Below are 24,374 nucleotides of genomic sequence, written 5' to 3'. Positions count from 1 at the left end.
GATTATGCAAGTAGCCTACACAAGTCAACATAATAACATTGTTCTTGTGATTTTTGGATATTTTAATCTAAAAATCTTCCATATTGTGCCTTTAAGTTCACCTATATGAGGGGTTTGGGCCACTGTTCTGCAGAGTTTAGCTCCATCTTGCCTCAACACACCTGCCTGGAAGTTTTTAGTATGTTAGTAAGACCCTGATTAGCTGCTTCAGGTGTGTTTAATTGGGGTTGGAGCTGAACTCGGCAGGACAGTGGACCTCCAGTCCCTAATATTGGACACCCCTAACCTATATACACTTAAATGACAAAATACAGTCAAATTAATTGTAGAAAAAATGAAAAAAGAGGAAAAACAGACCAGCATGAGACAAGGTATGGATTTCGTTTTATCATTGAATAACAACTTAAATTTCTGTGAATGATCATCTTAAAATAGGTTTTCCATTTCTCATGTCAAATTAAGTTGAAATTAAATCTCCCTGTGTAATAAGTAACCTTTGTCTTTAATCTGGAACAATTGGATTTTTTGCTTCAATTTAACATGACTTCGAGGAATACTGTGAAATTACTTGTGCCATCAAAAATGTACGCAATATGCAGTACAAAGATTGTCTATACAGCAACAATGTACCCATTTTACCTTTGATGTTACCAAACAAAAGACCCAACAATGGTTTCCCGCAATTCTTATCTTTGGTAAAAATCTGTACATGCTGCTATTATTCTGGTACAATTTGGTGGAGGTTCAAAGCATTTCAAGCTTTATTGCAGATGAAAGAAACTGCGAGCATCATTATGATCTGTAGTACTGTTCTCTCTACAGTAAAGGAAACATTTGTCACCCAAAAATACAAATAGTGTCATAGTTTTCTTCCCCCTTGTGTCTTTCTCAGAGATCTTTCATTAGATGGCATCCTGTCCAGTAGATGGAGCCAGTGCTCCTGATTATTTATCAGTTTGACTCATTGGCAAAAGAGGAAGAACACAGCTGTAACATGGGTTCCTGTGAGCTCACAGAGAAGTTTGTGTGTCACATTTTACACCAAACCTACAAAACAACTAAATTACATGATTGGCCATCCGTTACCATCATATAATTGTTGGTCTTGATTGACTGACAATATGGCTGCCATCTCACCCGTTCCTGTCACAGATTCTGTCTGCTATCTTTGCACTTCTCCTTTAAAAGACTCTGTTGTTCTAAGATGTTGCCACAGCTTGTGCAAAAACTGTCTACAAAGCTACTGGGAGCTCAACAAGTCCCTGACGTGTCCTGTTTGTTTGAGGGATACACACTGTTCTGTTCCTCTACATCATTTAAGTATTTCTCACTTTGCCTCAGAGGACGAATCCTCTCAAGACAGAAACTTCAAACCACCCCATGTGGGGAATGCAGAAAGTGGAATGGTAAGTGAGCTCAACTTTCACTCAAAAGAAACTGCTCTCTTAACTTTGATCTTGAAATATATAACTTCGGCTAAGGGATCTGCTCTAATCCAGTTACAGATTTTAGGGACTGTCTTATGAAAACAGCAAAGCAGCAGAACAAAACTATTTTAAAAATATAGTCTTTTATCTGATTTAATTAGGATAGTATCAGTGTGTTTGCCTTTTATGGACCAAATAGTAGTAGAAGAAGAGTATTACCTAGTAGATTGAAAGTCAATTAAAGCTCTTTCCAGACAAATTCAGAGGTGGGAATACTTGAGCTAAAATTTCCCACTTCTGACTTCCAGTCTTTCCTCATTCCAGACAACTCATATTTTTCCTGCCTCCCCTTGAAAATTGAAATTGGTAATTGGGAATTGTTTTATTCACTTCCATATTGTAAATGAAGTCAAACAATGCTTTTCCCTAAGTTGGGGCTGATCAATCGGTCGGATATCTGTTCAAGTGGTTATTTTCAAGTAGGAGGCGAGAGAAAGTTCTGAGAAGTTTTGCATCATTAGTACTGGATCAATCACCTCTGACACTGACCTGATAAAATGCATACTTTGGCCCTGTTTACACCCAGTATTAAGATGAGTTTTGGTCGATCGGATCACAAGTGGACGACGCTAAATACAGGTGTAAACGGGGTCTAAAACGCTTTGAGCTTGTCCACTTTCGACCAATTCCAGAGGCAGTTGAAAACAAATTTGACCGGGTTGATTTCGTAGTGTAGATGCTCATGTGGTTGAATGTGTTCGAACAGCCACAAAAGACCTAATGCATTAACATTATGGGAAGTGTGCAAGTCAGATGGGATTTAAACTTTGTCGGCTGATAAAAACTGTACCAAGCACAAAGTTCTCTCACCATTCCTGATTTCTAACACGCACTCACAGCATTTGGCTGGTCTTGAGGCTGTCAGAGCAGAAACAAAAGCTGATGTTATCCGTGTTTTTCCATCATCTCTGGGCACGTTAATGTGTGCACAAGCTTATTTCATCCATTAGATCGAAAGATCCCATACATTTACCAGCACATAGATCCTCCTCTTGAAGAAATCAGGGCAGAAGTGGTTGAAAGTGGACAAAACAGACGGATTAAAACACCAGGTGTAAACGGGAATGTGTCTCCCTCATCTACTTGTGATCCAATTGACCAAAACGCATCCTAATACCAACAGGGCTTTTGAATACAATGTAAGTTGCTTTGGATAAAAGAGTTTGCCATAATGCATAAATGTAAATGTTTATGTTAACACCGACGGCAGTCAGTGAAGAAGGACCTATCAGAGATAATGAGCACTATGGTCAGCATCAAGACAGAAGAGGACATTAGTACCATGGTCCAGATATTGATGGAGGTCAAAAATGAACAGGTTGAAAAAAACATATCAGCAAACATAGGAGAAAACCTTATACACGGACATACAATTGAGGACATTGCGTCTGTGAAGGTAAGATGTCAAATGTATCAGCATAAGTCTTCCAAGCTGAGAACATCTCTTCTAAACATGTTCTTGTTTTGTTTTTTTAAAGATGGAGCAGTGCAAAGAAACCAGGTGAGTGTGCCATCTTCTCATGAAAATGAAAAGGTCTCTCGTTAGTACATAAATGCTTTAAAAGTAAATCATAAATCAGCCTCTTAATCTTTTATAGTTAAAGGGTTAATTCACCCAAAAATGAAATTTCTGTCATTAATTACTCACCCCCATGTCGTTTTCACACCTGTAAGACCTTCGTTCATCTTCAGAACACAAATTAAGATATTTTTGATCAAATCCAAGAGATTTCTAATCCCCTCCATCGACCGCAACATAATTACCACTTTCAAGGTCCAGGGAAGTAGTAAAGACATTGTTAAAACAGTAGACGTGACTGCAGTGGTTCAACCTTATTGTTATGAAGCAAGGGGGGGGGGTTCAGAAAGCTCTTTGATTTCAGCAAAAATATCTTAATTTGTGTTCCGAAGATGAATGAAGGTCTTACGTGTGTGGAACGTCATGAGGGTGAGTAATTAATTACAGGGATTTCATTTTTAGGTGGACTAACCCTTTAACTTCCTTTGCTTCTCCTAAAAAGCCTTTGATTTATACATTATTTACTGCTTCTAGTGATGAGGAAATGCATACAGACATGATAGCACATGACACCATTCCTGCGTCCAGTTCCGTCTTAACGAAACCTAGTGACTCAACAGAGAATCCTCATCCACCACCCACAAATACTTCCAGATCATTAAGATCCAACCTTTGTCCAAAATGTGGCAAGAGCTTCAAAAGAAAATCGGACCTCAAAGCCCATGAGAAGGTGCACTCCTTGAAGAAATCACACCAGTGCTCCACTTGCGGAAAGAGTTACGTCGGTAAACATGAGCTTTCCTTGCACGTGCGGCTGCATACGGGTGAGAAGGTGTTGGACTGCCCTTACTGCAAGAAAAGGTTTGTCAGGGAGAGTGGATTGAAGTCCCACATAAGGAGCCACACTGGGGAGAAGCCGTTCTCTTGCTCACAATGTGGGAAAAGCTTTTCTCGAAGAAGTACCCTAACTACTCACCTGCGGTTGCACCTAGGCCCCCTGCCCCACCAGTGCGACCATTGTGGGAAGCTTTTCAATACCGCGGCAGCTATGAGAGTCCACAGGGCTACTCATACCGGAGAGAGGCCATTTCCGTGTCCGCAATGTGACAAGAAGTTCATCAACAAAGCTGAACTGGATGTACACCTGCATAGCCATGCAGGGAACAAGCCGTTCAGCTGTTCAGTGTGTGGGAAGAGTTTCCTGAGGAAGCATGAACTCACCATTCATCAGACCATTCACAAAGACATCCGTCCATTTCATTGCACTCACTGCGAGAGCAGCTTCAAAAGGATGAGCCATCTCACGTCGCACTTGAAGATCCATTACTCCGACACCCCTTACAAATGCACGCACTGCGGCAAGCCCTTCAAACATCCCAACAGCCTCAAAATGCATGAGCGTCTTCACACTGGAGAAAAACCCTACAGTTGTGAACACTGCGGGAAAAGGTTCCCTTCTTCGGGAGATCGCTCTAGACACCTGGCCGTACATTCTGAGGAGAAATTGTACAAGTGCCCGAAGTGTGAAAAGAGGTTTCGCTTCAAGAACAGTCTGAGGTCCCACCAGGTCACACACACTGGAGAAAGACCTTACCACTGCAAGAAGTGCGGTAGGAGCTTCGCAAGGATTGCGAATCTCAAAAACCATAAGGTGGTACATACCGACGAAAGATGTTACAGTTGTTCTCAGTGCGGTCTGGCTTTCAAGTCCACCTCTACACTCAGGAGTCACCTGATAATCCATTCCAGCAAGTCCCTGTTAAACTGCACCACCTGTGGCAAAACCTTCACTCGCCACGACACCTTCAAAAGACATCAAGACATTCATGCGGGGATCATAGTCCACAAGTGCTCAGAGTGTGGAAAATGCCTGAGCTCAGCAAGTTGCCTGAAGCTGCACATGCAGGGTCACTCCGGGAAGAAGAAAATGTACTACTGCGATGAATGTGAAAAGAGCTTCAGTTCCGCATCCTATCTGCAAAAGCACCGGCAGATCGCACACACCGACGAGAGGCCGTATGCTTGCTTTGAGTGCGGGGAGAGCTTTAACACAGACGGGAAACTGGTTACTCACCAACTACAGCATTCAGGAGGACAGATGGAGCATGTTTGCTCCCATTGTGGGAAGAAGTTTGCCCGGAAAGAGACACTAAGACGACATGAGAAGATTCACTCTGATAAGAGGCCTCACCAGTGCTCAGAGTGTGGGAAAGGATTTACGAGGAGCGATCGACTTAAACAGCATCAGAGAACACATGCAAAGATGAATTAAATGGATGTGATATTTTCATTTTGAGTTCTACTAGGTTGCCTGTTAATATGCAACATTTTCTTTTGCTATTGAATCATCCTTTGTCCATGCATTTTTGGACCCCACTTGAGTTTACTTGAATGGTACTTTGTATTAGTGGCACTAGATGGCAGTCTGTGCTTTTGAGACATAATTGAGTGAATTGTAGTACTAAAAAGGTGACTGAAAACCCAATGTTGCAGAACCTTCTCTAAAATCATGAAACAAAATGACATTTCAATGTTAAGGTAAAAGACAGAAGGTAATATGTATGTTATGTTGTGGTTTTGTTTTGTTTCAGTGTTCTGTCATTAAAGACAATTATGTACTGATGTGATGGGCTTTTTATAACAACTAAAAGATCTCAGAAATTAGTCCACTTTTAATACAACACCTCGTGTGTTTGGTTCACCACTTGTCCTTTCGAAACGAGTCTGATAAATTAGTAATGGCAGTTTAAAATGTAACAGTCCATGTGTCTAAAAATGAAATTGGATTTTGATGCAAATGGCACAGATTCAGCAATATCAGCCTGAGGCGAGGACTAGCTCTGATTTAAATATACTAACACTTTATTTGAAGCTGCTGTTATTGCATTAACCTGCTTTTGTACCCAAAGGGTAGAATAATGCCATGCACCATTAAGAGGAATCATATAGACTTTAGGTCAGCATTCCAAATTGGATATTTGATTGGATTTTTTTTTTTTTTTTCAGTATCTGTTTTAAAAAAAAAGTGTTTTAGCCTTTATCCTTAATGCATAGTTTTTATAAAGCACAGTGATGCATAATACCAGTTCTTGATTGTACGTTTTTGTGCTTTTAAAGAGGTCACTTCAAATACAATTCAGGTAGCTAAGGAATGCCTTAAAAGGTACTGTGCTGAAAATAGTCTAAAATTATACATATTCATGATAATGTTCATGAATAGTGTTCACGCTTTCAGAAAAGCCACTCTTGTGAGTTCATCACCCAGGCTCAACAGGAGCTTTCCATTTTGTGTTGATTTTTCATTGATTTTTTAAAAAACAATTTGTTTGTGTATTCCCATTTGTTCATGTGGATGTTTGCAGACTCAGATTCCACTCCAGCTATTTCATTCCCAGTTGAACAAATAAACATAGTAAGAAATTCTAAGTCTGGTCAGGGGAGAGTCACACTCGGTCTCCTTGACAACAGTCGCTAGGCAACTAACATTTGTCATCCCTTTTCTTTCTTACCTCATGTCCCGTTTCCAACCATCTGCCTTTACAGAGTGAAGCCGTCAAACCCTTTCAAATTCAAATATAGTTCTTCACCTTGAGGAGGAATCTTGCAAGAATCATTTAGACAATTGCAGGGACAAACATCAGACACATACTAGGGTATCATAACAAATTGTCTTTATTCTCCCATTTTCAAAGACAGAGTGGATAACATTCATCAATAGTGAGAAACAAGTGAATGGTTCTGCCATGTTTGACCTCGGAACGTTTCCAGAACGTTGTAGTTTCGTTGTTGTTGCATAAGCCTGTGTGGCCAGCCCCCACAGAAATGCTTGGTCCTATGGCATATTCAGTGGATTCCATGAGCTCATGGGCCTCATTTATAAAACGCCAACATTCATGTTTATAAAAACTGTCCTTGACGTGGAAAAGTCACATCAGCGTCTAAGCAGACGTACACACTTTTCCTTATGGCAGAGTTGGAGTACTTTAGGTATTTGGAAATCTATGCAATTCTTGTCACTTGCGATTCTCAAGTAAAGCATTTGGACGTTGACTCTTTATATGAAAATTACATTAATTAGAGGCCGTTTACAAGGCGGAGATCTGAAACCATTGAGCTGCGTGCAATTTCACAATCATTTACAATGCATAAATTTAAAATCTGCAAGAGAGGCGTACATAAATTTTTTGTGCGTACATTCGGTCTCTGAATCACACTAACCCACATTTGAGAAATGATCGTAAGATCAAATATACACTAAAACATGCTGGGTTAATTTTAACCCAGGTTGGGTTAAAAAATGGACAAACCCAGGTGTTGGGTTAAATGTTTGACCCAACCTGCTGGGTAGTTTTATTTAACCCAACTATTGTTTAAAAATTACTATATTGCTCACTTAAATAGATTGGAAATTAACAGTTATTAATTAAATTGCTTATTAATAAATGTTCACCTTTTGATTATTACTGTTGTCTGACTGTGTCTGACTTTTAATTTCCAAACCTATTTTGGGTTCATTTTAAGACAGCCATATAGTCATTTTTAAACAGTAGTTGAGTTAAATAAAACTGCTCAGCAGGTTGGGTTAAACATTTAACCCAAATTCTGGGTTTGTCCATATTTAACCCAACTTGGGTTGTTTTTAAGCCAGCATTTTGAGTGTAGGACAGTTTTTACGAAACATTTTATAAATGAGGCCCCATGTGTTTATGTGTCTAAAATGTGAGCAGGTGAAAATACAGAACAAAACTTGCCCATCTCTCCTCTTATGGCTCTTTATGTACCTTTGTTTCAAAATACGTTCACATGGTATCATCCTTAAACACGCATACAACTCCAGCCATATCACTGAATAAGGATGTCATTTATGGTAACCCTCGCAATAAGGCTACAGCATTTTTACAGAACATTATTGTTAAAGAAACAAACATAGTCCTAATCCTAAACATTAACTACCTCTAAAATCAGAGGGAAATAGAGGGTTCATAAGAATGATGTTTAAACCCCATCACACGACTTGCATCAGCACTGCTCTATGAAATGAAGCATCAAGAATTGCACTCAAAGTTCACACAATTTCAGCTTTGACCTTGTATTTGTACCTGACCTTTTAAAGCATAGCCAGTGATAACCAGACTTGCAGTGACAGGTTCAACAATCTCAGTTATTTCACACAAGATTGTACCCGTCTATTGATGTCTTTTTACAGTGCAAAGCTTTGTAATTTTTTTCCCAAAGATATGACAAAATTTATGAAGAGATTTAGATAATTTTTTTTCCACAAGCATCCTGAGACCTCGGTTACAGATCTAATTTTAATTTGCTAAGAGTTTGCTAACAGTAAAAGGCCTGTTCACACCAAGAACAATAACTATAAAGATAACGATAAAGATATAGTTCTAAAAATTGTTGTAAATATAAAAGAAAAGCACAAATAGACTCTATATAGGACCCTATAGAGGAACGATATTGTTGGGATCAGTTTTAGAACGATTTTTTTTTCCAGCTGTTGAATGATAAACTGCCAATCAAAATCCATTCGAATTTAAGTTCTCGCGCATTTAAAATGGCGGACGGCATTGCGGAGAAGTTAATCACTGAGATTCTGAAAAATCCACCACTGTTTGACAAGTCTACCTGCCTTTTCAAGGATACTTTAACGTAAATGGATATATGGAAAACAATAAGTCACACCCTTGGAATAAACGGTAAAAGAAGTATTAATGATGATTATGTCAGGCTAGCAAACAGTGTAAAACAAAATTACCTCAGATATCCAGCGCTAGTTTCAACAACATTGTCTTGCTTCCTTTGACGATGTAGTGAAAAAGACTTTTTTTTCCACACTATAATGACTTCGTCAGCCAAATTCACTGTTAGATTAGATCGATTACACTAGCTATTCACTCAAAACATAGCATGCTGAGGACATCTGCTGGTAAAGCTGTGCAAATGCAACAAGAACAGCAAAAACACTTTGAAACCGCAGCACGTGAGCTTACAATAAACAGATCGTTCGTTGGTATAGAAGCAAACATATCATTAGTTATCTTTAGAGTTATCATTCTCGGTGTGAACTGGACTTAACATTTTGCAAGACCACATTAAACGAGTTTTCAAAATCAATCAGCAGGACATTCTGTTCTAAGCTCAAATGTTTTCACTGTTTATTGTGCACACAATCCACTTCCTTGCTACCATGCAAGTTTCTGACACTTCTCATGTGGATGGCAATGAGGCTTGAGTTGAAACCCTGATGCAAGTCATATGAAAGGTCCTCAACCTCAACAACATTCCTATCAACCAATCATCTATGTCCATATTGGCGAAATCACAGTAAGCCTCATGATGAAGACAAAGACATTACATGCTTGTAGACGACATGACAAAGTGGGCCATTCTCAATATTGCTTATCCTAACATCTGGTCTTTTTGGTGACAAATCATCCAGGAAAGTGAAGTGAGAGGAAATTTAAAGTACAGTTTTAACCTGAACCCAGGGCTGTATGGCGTTGATTAAAAGTGCCTTTTTTCGATCTCTGAGACTTGCATTTAACTACTGTGTGCAGCTAAATACCAAATACTATATATATTACAATTGACCCGTATAAAGGAAAATACCATATAAAGGGTTATTCTCTTGTCAGACAGAATTGAGTGTGAACATGACTTGCTTTCATTATACACTGAGGTGTCAAATTAGTTGACACAAGCGAGTTATTCTCTGTCTGACTCAAGGGACTGTATGAAAGTGCTCTCCACAGACCAATCTGCTTTCTCTGCCAGAATTGATTGCCTAATATTGCCTTCTTTCTTATTTTATGCTCATTAAATAACAGGTCTGTGTATTACTCCCACCATAGTGGTGGAGTTTAATTATGAGTGCATGTAATTGGGAGTTTAAACTGATATTAATATCAGAACAACAACAACATGTTGCATTGCAAAATGTCCCATTACATCTAAAAGCAATCAATTAGTATGTGATTTTGCTCTGAGTGTGGCTCCCTATACAGTTAAGACTGGTTATACGTCAATATCTGATTATGTACTTTAGGCCTGATTGACTGAAGTCATTACTGTGAGTTAAAGATTACATTTCAGTTATAGCCAATCACAAATATTGCTTATGTTTGAATATTTTCTTCCTTGTTTTCACAATTTTTGACAAGTCAATTAATACCAACCACACACCAAGAGTATGTGTTTTCTAAAGGATGTTAAATCAACTCACTTTATTCGTTCATTAAACCGCATATGTAAACTATTTTAGCAAGAGCTAATTTCACTTGTAAACAAGGCTCTTGAGGGTACAATTCGCAATTACTGCAACTGGACGGCTGTTTATACTAGAACAATAAAAAAACTGAATATCATTACCACTCCTCCGCAATTCTATGCTGATTCACCCCAATATTTTGCACACAGCTTTGTGATTAGTAAGCAAATTCCTTGGGTGTCATATCCATGCAATAACAGAGTGCATAAGGAAACATCACGCCAATCGCTCGGATGATATTAGCCAATTAATACACTTGATCACTAAATATTGTGCATGTCATAAGAACTGCCATAAGTTCAGTTCACATAATGATCAACACCGTGTCCTAACCAGATGTGATGCAAATGAAGCAATTTTTTGTCGGTCGCTTGGTTTTAACTTCTTGGCTGTGATGCCAAATAGCCCCACGTTCAAAATCTTGTTCCATAAAACATTAAAATACCTTCCTAGTGGCTTTGCTATTGTGATAAAAAGTTAAGCAAAGCAGAGTACCAAGTACAGAGTGATTTTGAGGAGGAACTAATTACTGGATCTGCACAAAGTTTTCCAGGTTAGTGGCATCAAATGAACGAAAGATCCTCAAGACTTCTGTTCTTGATCACAAACCTCAAGAGACATTTTCATAGCTAGTATTCGACTAATTGGGCTGCACGATATACAGAAAGAATTTCATTAAACCAATTATGCAATATTGATTTTATCAAAATATTTTTTCACAGTACAATAGCATTATTACAATATATTTCTTACTTTATTTATAATTTTTAATAATAATAATCATGATAAAAATGATTATTACCTTATGGTCAGATTGAATGGGTCAAAAACAGAGGGAATGTGGCCTATGAAAACACAAGGGAAAAGTGGTTTTATATTTACATTTATTTAAATTTCTGTTATCACTTTATGGTTACAGAAAGAGGTTTGGGTTGGTTATTTCTTTTAGAGAGTATACCAAAGAGTGAACATCCACATTTTTCAAGTTTTTCCAAATCATTCATCCCTAAAAGTATGGTTCACCAAAAAAGTAAAAAGTCTGTAAGTCTGAAAAAAAATTGTATTTTATATGCAGATGCACCCCTCAACAAAATCACCCCAATCATTCTAGAATTATGGTATTTGTCCAAATATAGCAGCAGAAGTCACCTGGTGAAAATTCCTGTATTCTTTTCATCTAGCAGAAAAACTAAATAATCGCAATGTCAGTTTTCCCACCCAATATCGTGCAGCCCTATCGAACAACAGGGGGTTTTCAATGACCGACTCTTAAAGGGTTAGTTCACCCAAAAATGAAATTTCTGTCATTAATTACTCACCCTCATGTCGTTCCACACCCGTAAGACCTTCGTTCATCTTCAGAACACAAATTAAGATATTTTTGATGAAATCTACAGAAGAGGATTAGGGCCAAGCAATAATAAAAAATAAAACCATCTCGAGATTAAAGTTGTTAAATTTCGAGAAAAAAGTCGAGATAAAATGTTGAGAATAAACTCATTAAATTACGAGAAAAAAACTCATTAAATTTCGAGAAAAAAGTCGAGATAAAATGTTGAGAATAAAGTCATTAAATTACGAGAAAAAAGTTGTTAAATTACGAGAACAAATTCGTTAAATTATGAGAAAAATGTCGTTAAATTTCGAGAAAAAAGTCGATATAAATTGTTGAGAATAAACTCGTTAAATTATGAGAAAAACACTCATTAAATTTCGAGAAAAAAGTCGATATAAATTGTTGAGAATAAACTCGTTAAATTATGAGAAAAACACTCATTAAATTTCGAGAAAAAAGTCGATATAAATTGTTGAGAATAAACTCGTTAAATTATGAGAAAAACACTCATTAAATTTCGAGAAAAAAGTCGAGATAAAATGTTGAGAATAAACTCGTTAAATTATGACTTTATTCTCAACATTTTATCTCGACTTTTTTCTCGAAATTTAAAGAGTTTTTTCTCAAAATTTAACAACTTTAATCTCGAGATGGTTTTAAATTTTTATTATTGCTTGGCCCTAATCCTCTTCCGTAGAAATCTGAAATCTGAAGTCATTATTATTTTTTTTTTTTTGGTGCACAAAAAATATTCTTGTCACTTCAAAATATTAAGATCAACCCACTGTAGTCACATGAACTGTTTTAAATATGTCTTTAGTATCTTTCTGGGCATTGAAACTGTTAATTATCTTGCTGTCAATGCAAGCCTCACTGAGCCATTGGATTTCATCAAAAATATCTTCTGAAGATGAACGAAGGTCTTACAGGTGTGGAACGACATGAGGGCGAATAATTAATGACAGAATTTTCATTTTTGGGTTCATTTAAGGTTTCCTTAAACCTAAAAATGTGCAGGTAGAGCGAGATAAGCTAAATCCATGCATTAACTAAAGCATCTTATTCTGTGCCGGAGGGTCTTTTTTTTTTTTTTGTTTACTACAAAACATATACTACGATTCTGCATCCGTGCTGTGTCAGCATGCTTCTTAACAGGGACTACTACAGGAGCTACTCTATCACCACTAACAGCCTGCCATAGCCAGCATGATACACTCATTATACTGAGACCCGGTGCTATATTTGTGTCTGTGTGTCCGTTTACAGACCTCTCGCAACCTTAAAGGTCCTGTTCTGCCAGGATAGTTTATACACTGCTAGGTTTCGCTGCACCACTGTCACATTCAATGAATGAGAGACTGGTATAAACAACTAATTTCACACATACTAGTTTAGGTAATATCTCCGGGGAATCATCTCCTCTGTGAAGTGGTGCGGCAACACTGTCTCTTATCTCCTCACCTGTCAATCTCACATGCAGTTTCTCCTCTAGCCTGCTTTAACACCTCTTCTCCCTTCTCTCTCGGTCGTTTTCGGTTACATTAGAGCACTGAGGTCATGACAAGAACGTGACTTCTGCCTGAGCATTCTGCTTCCTCTGTGTCTGCTGAGGTCTCTGTCTCTGCCGCCCTCCCTGTCCCTGTCTCTGCCCAGGTGGGAGCGCGGTACGAGCCCTGACAGAAAGCGCTTGGCCCTGCTGGTCAAGCTCTCGCGGCGGGCCGCTGCGGGGGACCCCTCCGTCCAGCCGGGCCCCAGGCTGTGGCCCCGTGCCGCTCTCACAGCCGCTTCTAGGAGATCGTTGGTGCGGTGGTCCAGAGAGACGGAGAGCTCCAGATACAGGCAGCCAAACATCATTGCGCTGGAGTGCGCCTCTGAGGAAGAAAGAGAGGGAGAGGTTGAGTGATACAGACGCAGATGGAGTTTGACAATCTCTTGTCATATCGACACAGATTAGCATTAGACAACTGCACTGATTGAGTGAGACTTAATGAAGCACGGAGGGGCTTTAGGAAAGGGAAATAAAGGCTAAATGCTTGGTGTGTGTTGATTCGGAGGTGTGTGGACAGGATTGAGTTAGATCACTCTAGATGTTGACTAGACGGCACCATTGTGAATAAGCAACATGACCTGAGAGAAGAAACGAGGAGGAGGAGACAGAGAAAGAAACAGACAACATTTATCATGACAATCCACAGATGAGGTGTAGTTTTAAGGCCAGTTCACACCGCACCAACAGATGCCGACAGACGGCAACAGACACTTCGTCTGGTTTTGTCGGATCAGTGTGTCGGAGCTTGTTTTCACCTATTGAACATGCTGAAACGGTGTTTGTTGGTCTTGAAATGTCTGAGAAGTGACATGCTGTTGGTCTGGGTCTGTCGGTGCAGTTGTTTTGTAAATTGTTTTTTTGTAAAATAAAGATTTTGATGTAACAAGTTTTAGCACTTAAAGGATTAGTTCACTTTCAAATAAAATTTTCCTGATAATTTACTCACCCCCATGTCATCCAAGATGTTCATGTCTTTCTTTCTTCAGTCGAAAAGAAATTAAGGTTTTTGATGAAAACATTCCAGGATTTTTCTCCTTATAGTGGACTTCACTGGAGCCCAAACGGTTGAAGGACAAAATTACAGTTTCAGTGCAGCTTCAAAGAGCTTTAAATGATACCAGACGAGGAATAAGGGTCTTATCTAGAGAAACGATCGGTCATTTTCGACTGTATATGCTTTATAAACACAAATGATCGCCTTGCATGTGCTTCTGCTTTCTGTATACTTCAAAAACCTTATACTGTATGTCCTACGCCTTCCCTATTCTATTTACGGAAAAAAACTAAACTGGTGCTGCGTTCGTTCCGTAAGTAGAATAGGGAAGGGTAGGACATAAGCTTTTTGAAGTATACAGAAAGCGGAAGCACATGCAAGGTGATCATTTGAATTTAACATTTTTAAAAAAAAAAATTCGAAAATGAGTGATGGTTTCGCTAGATAAGACCCTTATTCCTCGTCTGGTATCGTTTAAAGCCCTTTGAAGCTGCACTGAAACTGTAATTTTGACCTTCAACCGTTTGGGCTCCATTGAAGTCCACTATAAGGAGAATAATCCTGGAATGTTTTCATCAAAAAAATCTTTTCAACTGAAGAAAGAAAGACATGAACATCTTGGATGACATGGGGGTGAGTAAATTATCAGGAATATTTTATTTAAAGGTGGACTAATCCTTTAATTTTTCCTCCGTGGTACAGTGTCATTTTAATATTATTTATATACTATTTTAGTATTTATTAATATTTTGAATTAGCTTTTTTATTTGTATATTTTCAGTTTTCAAGGTCAAAAAACACTTTAATTTTCTCATAATATACAGTACACATCACCTGATTTTTCAAGGAATCTAATAACGTTCATTCAAGGATTCAGTCTCCCTCCTTTCCAAGAGCCTACTCTGCTCTGATTGGTCAAACGGCCCAGTCTGTTGTGATTGGTCAACCATGTCTCAGAAACTAAATACTTATTATCATATCTGAATTTCAGCTCTGGAGGCTTCCTCAGCACTTGTATACACAGAGATATGGATGGTTTGGTTTTTCCATATAAATTCCAGCATGAGTCCTCATCCTTTGGAAGTGCAGCAAAGCGGATTCGCAACACTGGAAACAACGTCTTTTTGACAAACTCTTCCAGGCCTCAGCTACAACTAAGTAGATGTTGTATTTGGAATTGTAAAATATATTAAAGTGGAAAACGGTTGCAATAATATTTCACAATAGAGACAGACTGAAGGGGAAAATAAATGATAAAAGATGCAGGATTGACTATAAAACGATGGACCCTGTTATCTTTAAAAAAAAAAAAAAAGAAGAAGGAGGAAAAGATTTTGCTGTGCCACAGCAGACAGGAGATTTATTGCATATGTGTAGCATTACAGTCCACAGCTGTAATTTCTGTTTATGGCTATAGACTCATCTTCGCCAGCAAAAGGTTGTGCATCTCTGTTTCAATAATTTAGCTTGTATGACCTTACAGCATGTACGCATCCAGAGTCTGCGTGCCTGTTTAAATACGGCTTGAATGTCAGCATCAAATAGCTGACTGGCAAATACAGAATGTAAATTAAACCCATTTACATGAAGCTGAGTACATATTGAGTGTGCGCTTGTGTGTTTATATCAGAGGCAGGAAGCGAGATGAAGACAGAAAAAGATTCAGAACATTTCCAAATCGATGACCACATTGGCTGCAGCACCCGGAGGAATAAATATGCTGAGCACAGATGTGTCCATACAACCATCCTCTGCACTTCCTACAAGGTCCTTTTCTCCCTTTTCTGTCTCTCTCTTATACTGTCACTCATACTTAGGCTTTTGTTCAAATCTTTAACCCTAAGTATTAAACTTTGAAGCATAACTCGTCCATAAAGGTGGGTTAGTTCACCCAAAATGAAAATTCTGTCCATCATTTACTCACCCTCATGACGTTCCAAACCTTCATCAGAACACAAATGAAGATCTTTTTGATGAAATCAGAGGTACTTTGACAGCTACGCAACTGTAACTTTGATGCTTCAAAAAGTTCATAAAGAGATCGTAAAGCTAATCCATATGAATTGAGTGTTTTAGCCCAAATTTTCTGAAGAGACAAGATCGCTTTTTTATGATGAAGAGATTTGATTTAGGCTTTTATTCACATATAAACATTGATCAGTGAACAGAAACAAGCTCAAACGTGCTGCGTAACACGAGAATGAACCGCATTGGTTTTCGCACGTCAAGTGAACATGCTTGAGCTTCTGTTTACCACAACTGATGTGTGAGTTGATGAATGTTTATATGTGAATATAAGTCTGTCAAAGCATTTTTTCCGAGGCTAGCTTACTTTTCCAGTTGTTTTCAATGGGAATGACGTGTTTTTAAAACGCCAGGAGCATGCCGAGACGCTCTGAATTTTTACCAGTCATAGAGAGTTGAAGAATGTTCATCTTTGTGTAAAACGCAGCGCTCATCACTGTCACTTTGTACCAAGCCATCCAATCACAGTAGAGGAGGGGCGGGACAAATACAACACCGACCAACCGCACATTCTGCTTGTACAACATCAACAGATGACAACAACAAGCATAATAATTGAACAAAATAATTTAAAACAAGATCCAGAGCAAATACTTTACATTGCATCAAAATTTTTATATAGAAACAATACAGAAACAAACTATCTGTGAAATGAGATGCTAGTAAAACTTCTGCGGATATTCCGTATCATAGCAAGCAAAGCATCTCAACTGAAAAAAACGCTGCTCTGTCGAAGCGCTCTCAAACACCCACAGCTATCCGTTTTCAGCTGAGCATCTGGTGTTTTCAGCTGGCTAAAAACACTTTGGTGGACACATGGCTTAAATTCAATCTGTTCAGCATATAAAGCAATCATGTCTCTTCAGAAAATTTGGACTAAACCACTCAATTCATATAGATTAGTTTTATGATCTCGTTATCAACTTTTTGAAGCATCAAAATGGTAGTCACGTAGCTGTCTATGGAGGGACAGAAAGCTCTCAGATTTCATCAAAAATATCTTCATTTGTGTTCCAAAGAAGAATGAAAGTTTTACGGGTGTGGAACGACATGAGGGTGAGTAATTAATGACTGAATTTTCATTTTTGGGTGAACTGACCCTTTAAGATGCGTTTTGGTTGATTGGATCACAAGTAGTCACATTCCTGTTTACACCTGGTGTTTTAATCCGTCTCTTTTGTCCACTTTCAGCGACTTCTGTCCTGAATTCTTCAAGGGGAAGGTCTATGGGCAGGTAAATGTATGGGTTTTTTCAAAGCGTCATCCTCCCCCAGTTATTCTTGAAGCCAATACGGAAGTGACTTAAACTGCAATTCATCGACTGGCCACTAGGGACAGGCTCCAAAAGAGAGCAGAATCTCATTGAGTCCCATGTTAAAATGCCCAACTTTTCAGCAGAAAAAAAAACATGTTTACAGCCTGGTACAAAGTGTGGTTTTTGTCTATACTGCTAATTTTGCCCTTCATGACAACTCTGAGGGGGGTGAATTTTTTTTTATAACTCATTAGTTTAAATTATATTAAGTCTTCTGCATGATTAAGGTATGCTCAGATTGAATAATTTCTTGAAGAACGATGATGAGAGCAGATCATTCAGAAATGTGATGTACACAATGGACAATATATCAATATTTCATGGATTTAACGCTTTTGTGGACAAAAAGTGCTGTTTTTTGTTTTTCAATGGACACTCATGGACATTTTACCCAAGTGCAACAGATTATTGGATTCATCTCGCGATCGCTATTTTCAATCATTACAAAGGTATGGAGTCCTTTCTGATTTTTCATGTTGTCATGTGCACACCTGACACAAATTACAATTACTGGTGCTGGAGCATCTATATCGTAAAAAAGACACTGTAGATTGACAGTAAACCTTTAGAACTTTCTAATGATATAACTTATCTTTATTAACTAATAAAGATTACAAGTTATATCATTAGAATATTAATATTTTAGATGGTATCTAAGATAGATAGACAGCTCCTTTGCCTGCAAAATGATCATGTTGAGCTAGGTGGGCGTGGTTTCAGCAACCAGGCACCTCAGTTCCAACCAAGATGGCAGCGGCCTCATTTTCACCTCAAAAATGCTCTTCAGAAATCTACGGGTGACGTCACGGACACTATGTCCATTTTTTTCAGATCTTTTGATCTAATGGACAAAATAAGCTTGTGCAATTTACATATGAACACGCCCAGAAACAACAGAAAAGCATACAAAAAAAAAAAAAAAAAGCATCAGCTTTCGTTTCTGTTCTGACAGCCTCAAGACCGGCCGAACGCTGTGAGTGTGTGTTAGAAAACAGGAATGGTGAGAGAACATTGTGCTCGGTACGTTTTTCGTCTTCAAACCAAACTTGCATCTTCAGCTGACAAAGTTTAGATCCCGTCTGGCTTCCCATTATGTTCAGTAACACATCTTAATACCAGGTGGAAACCGGGCCAAAGTGTTTTTTAAGGCACTCTGTAGCCATCTCAGACAGCTATTTTCTGTTTTCCATGAATTGCAATAGACCATTATCTCTAAAACTGTTTGTCAAAAGAAGGTTCAAAAGAGCAGCATTTGATAGATTTAATGCATACTTGGTAAATAAAAGTATATTAATTTAAAAAACTGCCCCCAGACTTTTAAATGGTAGTGTACTTTCCAGAGCAGAGATTTTTAGAGATATTATTGAAATATATGTTTAATTAACGCTTTTAACCTTCACAATGGCAACACTGATATTACCATTTCATTATGCAATCTAATGAGTTCTATGTATACTGTCTTTTGAAAAGAGGTTATACACAACCATGTATAGCAACCACTTAGAACATAATAGCATCCAATGGTCGATGCCCTTGTAACCACCCAGAACACCATATAAATGCCCTAGCAACTGCACCAAACACCATAGCAACACATTAAAGAACCTCTTAGCAACTGAATATCAGCACCTTTGCAACCTCCCACAACCCATCATGCTGTCATTTACCATTTACATTTCTTTCTGGCAGTGTAAAAATCTAGTTGTTGTATAGCTATTCATTTGTTTCAGTCACATGACTTTTCCGCTAATCCACCATATTGATGACCAACAGCGGTGGTGGTGATTACAAAAACATTTACAGAGATAACAAGGAAAACAATGACGACATATCCCAAAACATATCCCAAGTTAGCAAAGACCCTATTAAAACAAACTTTTGTGGACATCTATATATTTATTCCATGATCCATCTCCATATAGCACCAATATACAAAGAGTCCAGGTATACAGAAATGGGTTATATAAATGTATATAAATATTTGATTGGCCATTCCTTTGCCCAGCTGTTGGTCATAATATGGCTGATGAGCAGAAAAATCATGTGACTAGAACAAAAGAATACAGCTTAAACTGGATGTAATTTTCTAAATGAATAGAGCACCTCTGATGTCGTCCTTCCCCTGGAGCCGCCCTGTTATCAGCTAATACATAAAAGTGCCTGCACACCATTCTCTTAATGATTACAACACACTAAGCTTCACTGTCCTCTTTCCTTATCCTCCTTATCACAGTCCTGCAAACACATGGCACAGGGGGTTCACTTCACCACGCAGGCGAAGGAGAGAATTAGAGAAAGAAAGGTGTGAGGGAGAGAATATGAGCACATGTACTAGCATTGGCATACTTAAACACACACACACGCACACATAAAGATAGTAACACCAGCACATTGTGGGTGAGAGATAATACAAAGCAAACACAAAACATAAATGTCCCAAACATTCCAAGCATGGCAAACAGAGAGGGAGAGGGAGTGAGGGAGAGGGATGCAGCATGACTACGGAAGAAGCATTATGCCAACTCAGACTGAGGGTACACGTGTCCCTTCAGATTTTTTGGGCCATGTGAATTTTAAATGCAACCTTAAAACACAGTTTTCACTGTTGTAGGTATATACACATACAGGGCTTGACACTTGACACAGGGATTAACACGCTCAAACCCGCCAAATGCGGATGTATTTCAGCAGTGGTGTGTAACGCAGTCACTCCTACTAGCCACTTTGCCGGGTTAATTTTTATATAAAATATATACATATTTCAATTGTAGTCTTTTAAAAAGGCATCTAAAATAATAAACTAAGTGCAATGTAATACATAAATACAGGTCTGGACTCATTGTCCAAGAACCGCCCAGAGGCAGTTTGACTGACATGTAATGCAACCAATCACAGTTCATTTTGTTTTGCGACATGTTTAGGGGCATGTAAAGTCGATGTCCCTACAATAACAGACTGGTGTGCATCTAATAAATTACTCATTTAAGAACGTTATGCAAATTTACTGCAACAATGGAGCCATTATTTCCCACTGATTTTGATACACCCAAAGTGCACGCACATAAAGCGTCTCTCAGAAATAAATTGAGTTCTTTTTTGCAGCTTTTTGCACATAAACAGTCAAATCCACACAAAATAATGTCAAAATGCTGGTGTTGGTGAGTATTCATGTAAACACAGTCAGTTATGTTTGAAGTGAACGTAAACAGTTGAGAAAGAAAACGCATGTGTAACAGTATAATGGATCAGGCCTTAAAGTGACAGCAGCCTAATAAACCTGCTGCCATATTATGAGATAATATAAAAAAAAAAAAAAAAAAAATATATATATATATATATATATATATATATATATATATATATATATATATATATATATATGGGAGTTTTTCCCATGGTATCAATGTCAAAATTGTGGCCAGTGAAAATGCTGAGTGGCTACTAACTTTGGAAAACCACTAAACATTGTGGCTGGTGAGCAAAAAAGTTAATGTCAAGCCCTATATATATATATATATATATATCCAGGGCTTATATACGGGGCTTGACATTAACTTTTTTGCTCACCAGCCACAATGTTTAGTGGTTTTCTAAAGTTAGTAGCCACTTAGTCTCAGCCTCAGACACTTATCTGGAAACACTTCAGGAGTTTTGAAGTCGTCATCTGCCTCTCTGGTTGGTTGAATTCTACAGGATGTCTGGGAGATGTGTGTGTCGCATTCTTTAATGGTCCGCCTGGAAACGCCAAACCAGCTCAAGGAAGAAGAACGCTGCTGTGTTTACAACTGTGAGGCACAAGCTCTTACCAGGATCAACTAAATGCTGTATTTTCAAAGTATGTGAAGTTTGCGGCTCCATTGTTGCAGTAAACTTGCATAACGTTCTTAAATGAGTAATTTATTAGATGCACACCAGTCTGTTATTGTAGGGACATCGACATTACATTTTCATGCCCCTAAACATGTCGCGGAACAAAATGAACTGTGATTGGTTGCATTACACGTCAGTCAAACGGCCTCTGGGCGGTTCTTGGCAAATGAAAGCTGCGATAGAGTTCAGACCTTCTGCCGTCAGTCTGAAGGTCTGGCTACATGAGACTAGTAGCCACTCAGCATTTTCAATGGCCACTAAAAACATTATAGCAACCACCCACCAATGTGTACTTTGAGATGCAATTTCTTCAAATAGGACATTGTAGGTAAAAAAAAATAAAATTAAATACTGTGGCAGAAACCATAAATTGATCTGACTTGAGTTAAAATAAAATTCTGCAAACAATCACTGGGTATTTTAATTAAAATGTTAATTAGTCACTAAAACAAAACTCTATCTGCCCTGCTGAGAAAACACCAGGAAAGAGAATCTATATTCCGTATCAGCTCCTAATGTGTCCACTTAACCAATCCACGTCTCCTAGCAGCACCTGCTCATGCCGATAAGCTGCGTGATTTCTTCTTGCCAGAAATCCATGAAGCCCCTTATATAAATACAGCCAGATGGACATAGAAGCATTTAGACAAAAGCTGAGTCACAGCAGCAAGGTTAATATAGATGACTCACAAGTGTGAGATACAGAGGTGGACCACAGGGGACAAAATACCTGTTGAATTATGGGATCTCTACCGGAATTACTGTATTAAATTTCCTCATACATTTTATTCCTATTGTTCCACCATTTTCTGCTATTATTCTCACAGCGTTTAAAGTCGGCATGAAATGAAGATTGACTCTGTCTGTTTTCTAAATGCATGTTAACTGTTAATGATTTATCCATGCATGTCTTATTTTTTGCATTTATTTTGACCTAGTAATTTTTAATCTAAATGTCATAACTCAGTCTTTTGGTGAAACTTTCTGGTGATGTATGCCGAACTTCTCCAATCACTTTAATCCGCTTAAACCACGCCTCTTAATTTCAATTAACTGGAATCTCCATCCAATAAACAACCGATGGATAGCACCAAGACCCTGCCGTACATTTTTTTTTTAATTTTCTGATAATACGCATCACTCAGATGTACAAAAAAAATAAAAAATCTGTTGCCATTTCCACTTTATCACGACTTTAACATGCACACTCCATTTTTACTTTGTTTTATTGAGAATTTCAGCCTTGGCAGTGCATCTATTTTTATAGATTTTTTTCTCACAAGTACAGGAGCGTGACACAAAAAAAAAAGAAAGAAGAAAAACTAGTTTGCTCCCATTATATATGGAGCTCCCAGCATGAAAACTCTTGATATTGGCATAGTGTGCCCCATTTCTATTTTTGACACACTGCAAAGCTTCAGACAATAATTTCCTCTCTTATACGTACTCGTATATGGATACAGTAAATATATGGTAAAAACAGAAATATTGTGAAAATATTATTACAATTCAAAATAGCTGTTTTTAATTTTAATATATTTTTTAAAATGTAATTTATTCTTGAATTTTCAGCATCATTACTCCAGTCTTCAGTGTCACATGATCCTTCAGAAATCATTCTAATATGCTGATTTGCTGCTCAAAAACTTTCTTAATATTACCAGTTGAGCTGTTTAATACATTTATGGAAACCGTGATACATTTTTCTGTATTTTTTGATGAACAGAAAGTTCAAAAGAACATAATTTATTTTAAATAGAAATGTTTAATAAAATTATAAACGCCTTTACTGACTTTTTTGATCAATTTAAGGCGTCTTTGCTGATAAAAGTATAATACAATCTTACTGGAGCCAATTTTTGAATGGTAGCGTATCATAAATTCATTACTATTCATATTTTATTCATTATGTTTCAAAATATTTTGATACTAATCACTAATATTTTCCTTCTGAATTCCAATTGGTCTATTTTGCATACTGAATAATAATTGGTCTTTTTATATTGCACATAACTATCAGTCTCTCTCTCTCATCTTTCTCTGTATTTCTATCTCTGTATCTGCATTTGTGTTTACAGCGTTTAATTTACTGTAAAACACTATTCTTTCTTTTGACCTAAAACCCTATTCTTTTAATTCCCTGCATGTAATCTCCTCCAGCTATGAATTATGGGATCCGTGCTCAAGGACGTAGATTAAAACAGGCCTACCCTCTGTGCTGATCTCACGGGAGCGCACAAGGTCACTCTTGTTGCCCACTAGGATGATGGGGGTGTGCGGCAGCGACTCCCTCAACAGCAGGCGGAGCTGGGCGATCCGGTGGAAGCTTCGCCTATCCGTCAACGAGAACACCAGGATGCACACCTCACATTGCAGGTTGGACAGCTCCTGTCAATTAAATCAAATCACAGACATACCAATTACAGCAGAGCTCAACCATGAGAGCTTAATATACAGAGTATTAGATGATAATTTGCCATTGGTACGGTAGGTCAGTAATAAGAGAGGAGGACAGTTTTTGTTAGTGTAGAGCTCAGGAGTGTTTGTGTCCGTGAAAAAGAGGATTAGCAGGATTTAAGGAGGATAACCTCAAATCTACGATGGCTTTGTTGTTGTTCCAGCTCACAATTTTCCCGTTGCTGCTGCCGCCACTGAGCTCAGGTGTGTTCAAAACGGCAGCAGATACATCAGTCGAGTGTTTACCCCCCGAGAACGTCATCACAAACACTTTAAAGCGTCAAAGTACAGGCACACAGGGGCTGGGCTTTCTCTTCGTGACAGCTCTGACAAGACTGCTGTCACTCTATCTTTCATGAACTGGGGGTAGAAAGAAAATGCTTCTGTCCCCTATGGAATGTAGGGCTGTGTGATTTTGGCTTCCAACGATTATGAAAACAGGATAATCGGCCTAAAACGATTATTGTGCCGCTGTCGCATTCCGTCCAGCGCAGCTTTCCTTCCGTGGTGTTGGGTTTTCGTTCCTTCCTAAGCCAAACTTAACAG

The 24,374-nt window shown here is 38.2% G+C and overlaps 2 protein-coding genes across 2 annotated transcripts in view; one reads left to right on the top strand and one right to left on the bottom strand.

Moving 5' to 3' along the window:
- The first annotated feature begins 902 nt into the window (after positions 1-902).
- On the top strand, positions 903-5,628 carry si:ch211-119o8.6 (uncharacterized protein LOC556659 homolog). The gene is made up of 4 exons (XM_048162826.1): positions 903-1,406; positions 2,698-2,883; positions 2,966-2,988; positions 3,541-5,628. Exons 1-4 carry the CDS (start codon positions 1,122-1,124, stop codon positions 5,276-5,278), a joined length of 2,232 nt encoding a protein of 743 aa, XP_048018783.1. The 5' UTR covers positions 903-1,121; the 3' UTR covers positions 5,279-5,628.
- A 6,853-nt stretch (positions 5,629-12,481) lies between these two features.
- rem2 (RAS (RAD and GEM)-like GTP binding 2) overlaps positions 12,482-24,374 on the bottom strand; it is a 35,175-nt gene continuing 23,282 nt past the window's right edge. The window contains 2 exon segments of the mRNA XM_048162846.1: positions 12,482-13,489; positions 23,582-23,759. Of these exon segments, the coding sequence (XP_048018803.1) occupies positions 13,155-13,489; positions 23,582-23,759 (513 nt within the window). The 3' untranslated portion in view covers positions 12,482-13,154.

The sequence above is a fragment of the Megalobrama amblycephala genome, linkage group LG17, assembly GCF_018812025.1.
Source record: "Megalobrama amblycephala isolate DHTTF-2021 linkage group LG17, ASM1881202v1, whole genome shotgun sequence".
In the NCBI taxonomy this organism is placed as follows: domain Eukaryota; kingdom Metazoa; phylum Chordata; class Actinopteri; order Cypriniformes; family Xenocyprididae; genus Megalobrama; species Megalobrama amblycephala.
The sequence above is the reverse complement of the archived record's forward strand: the minus strand, read 5'-3'. Positions and strand labels throughout refer to the sequence as shown.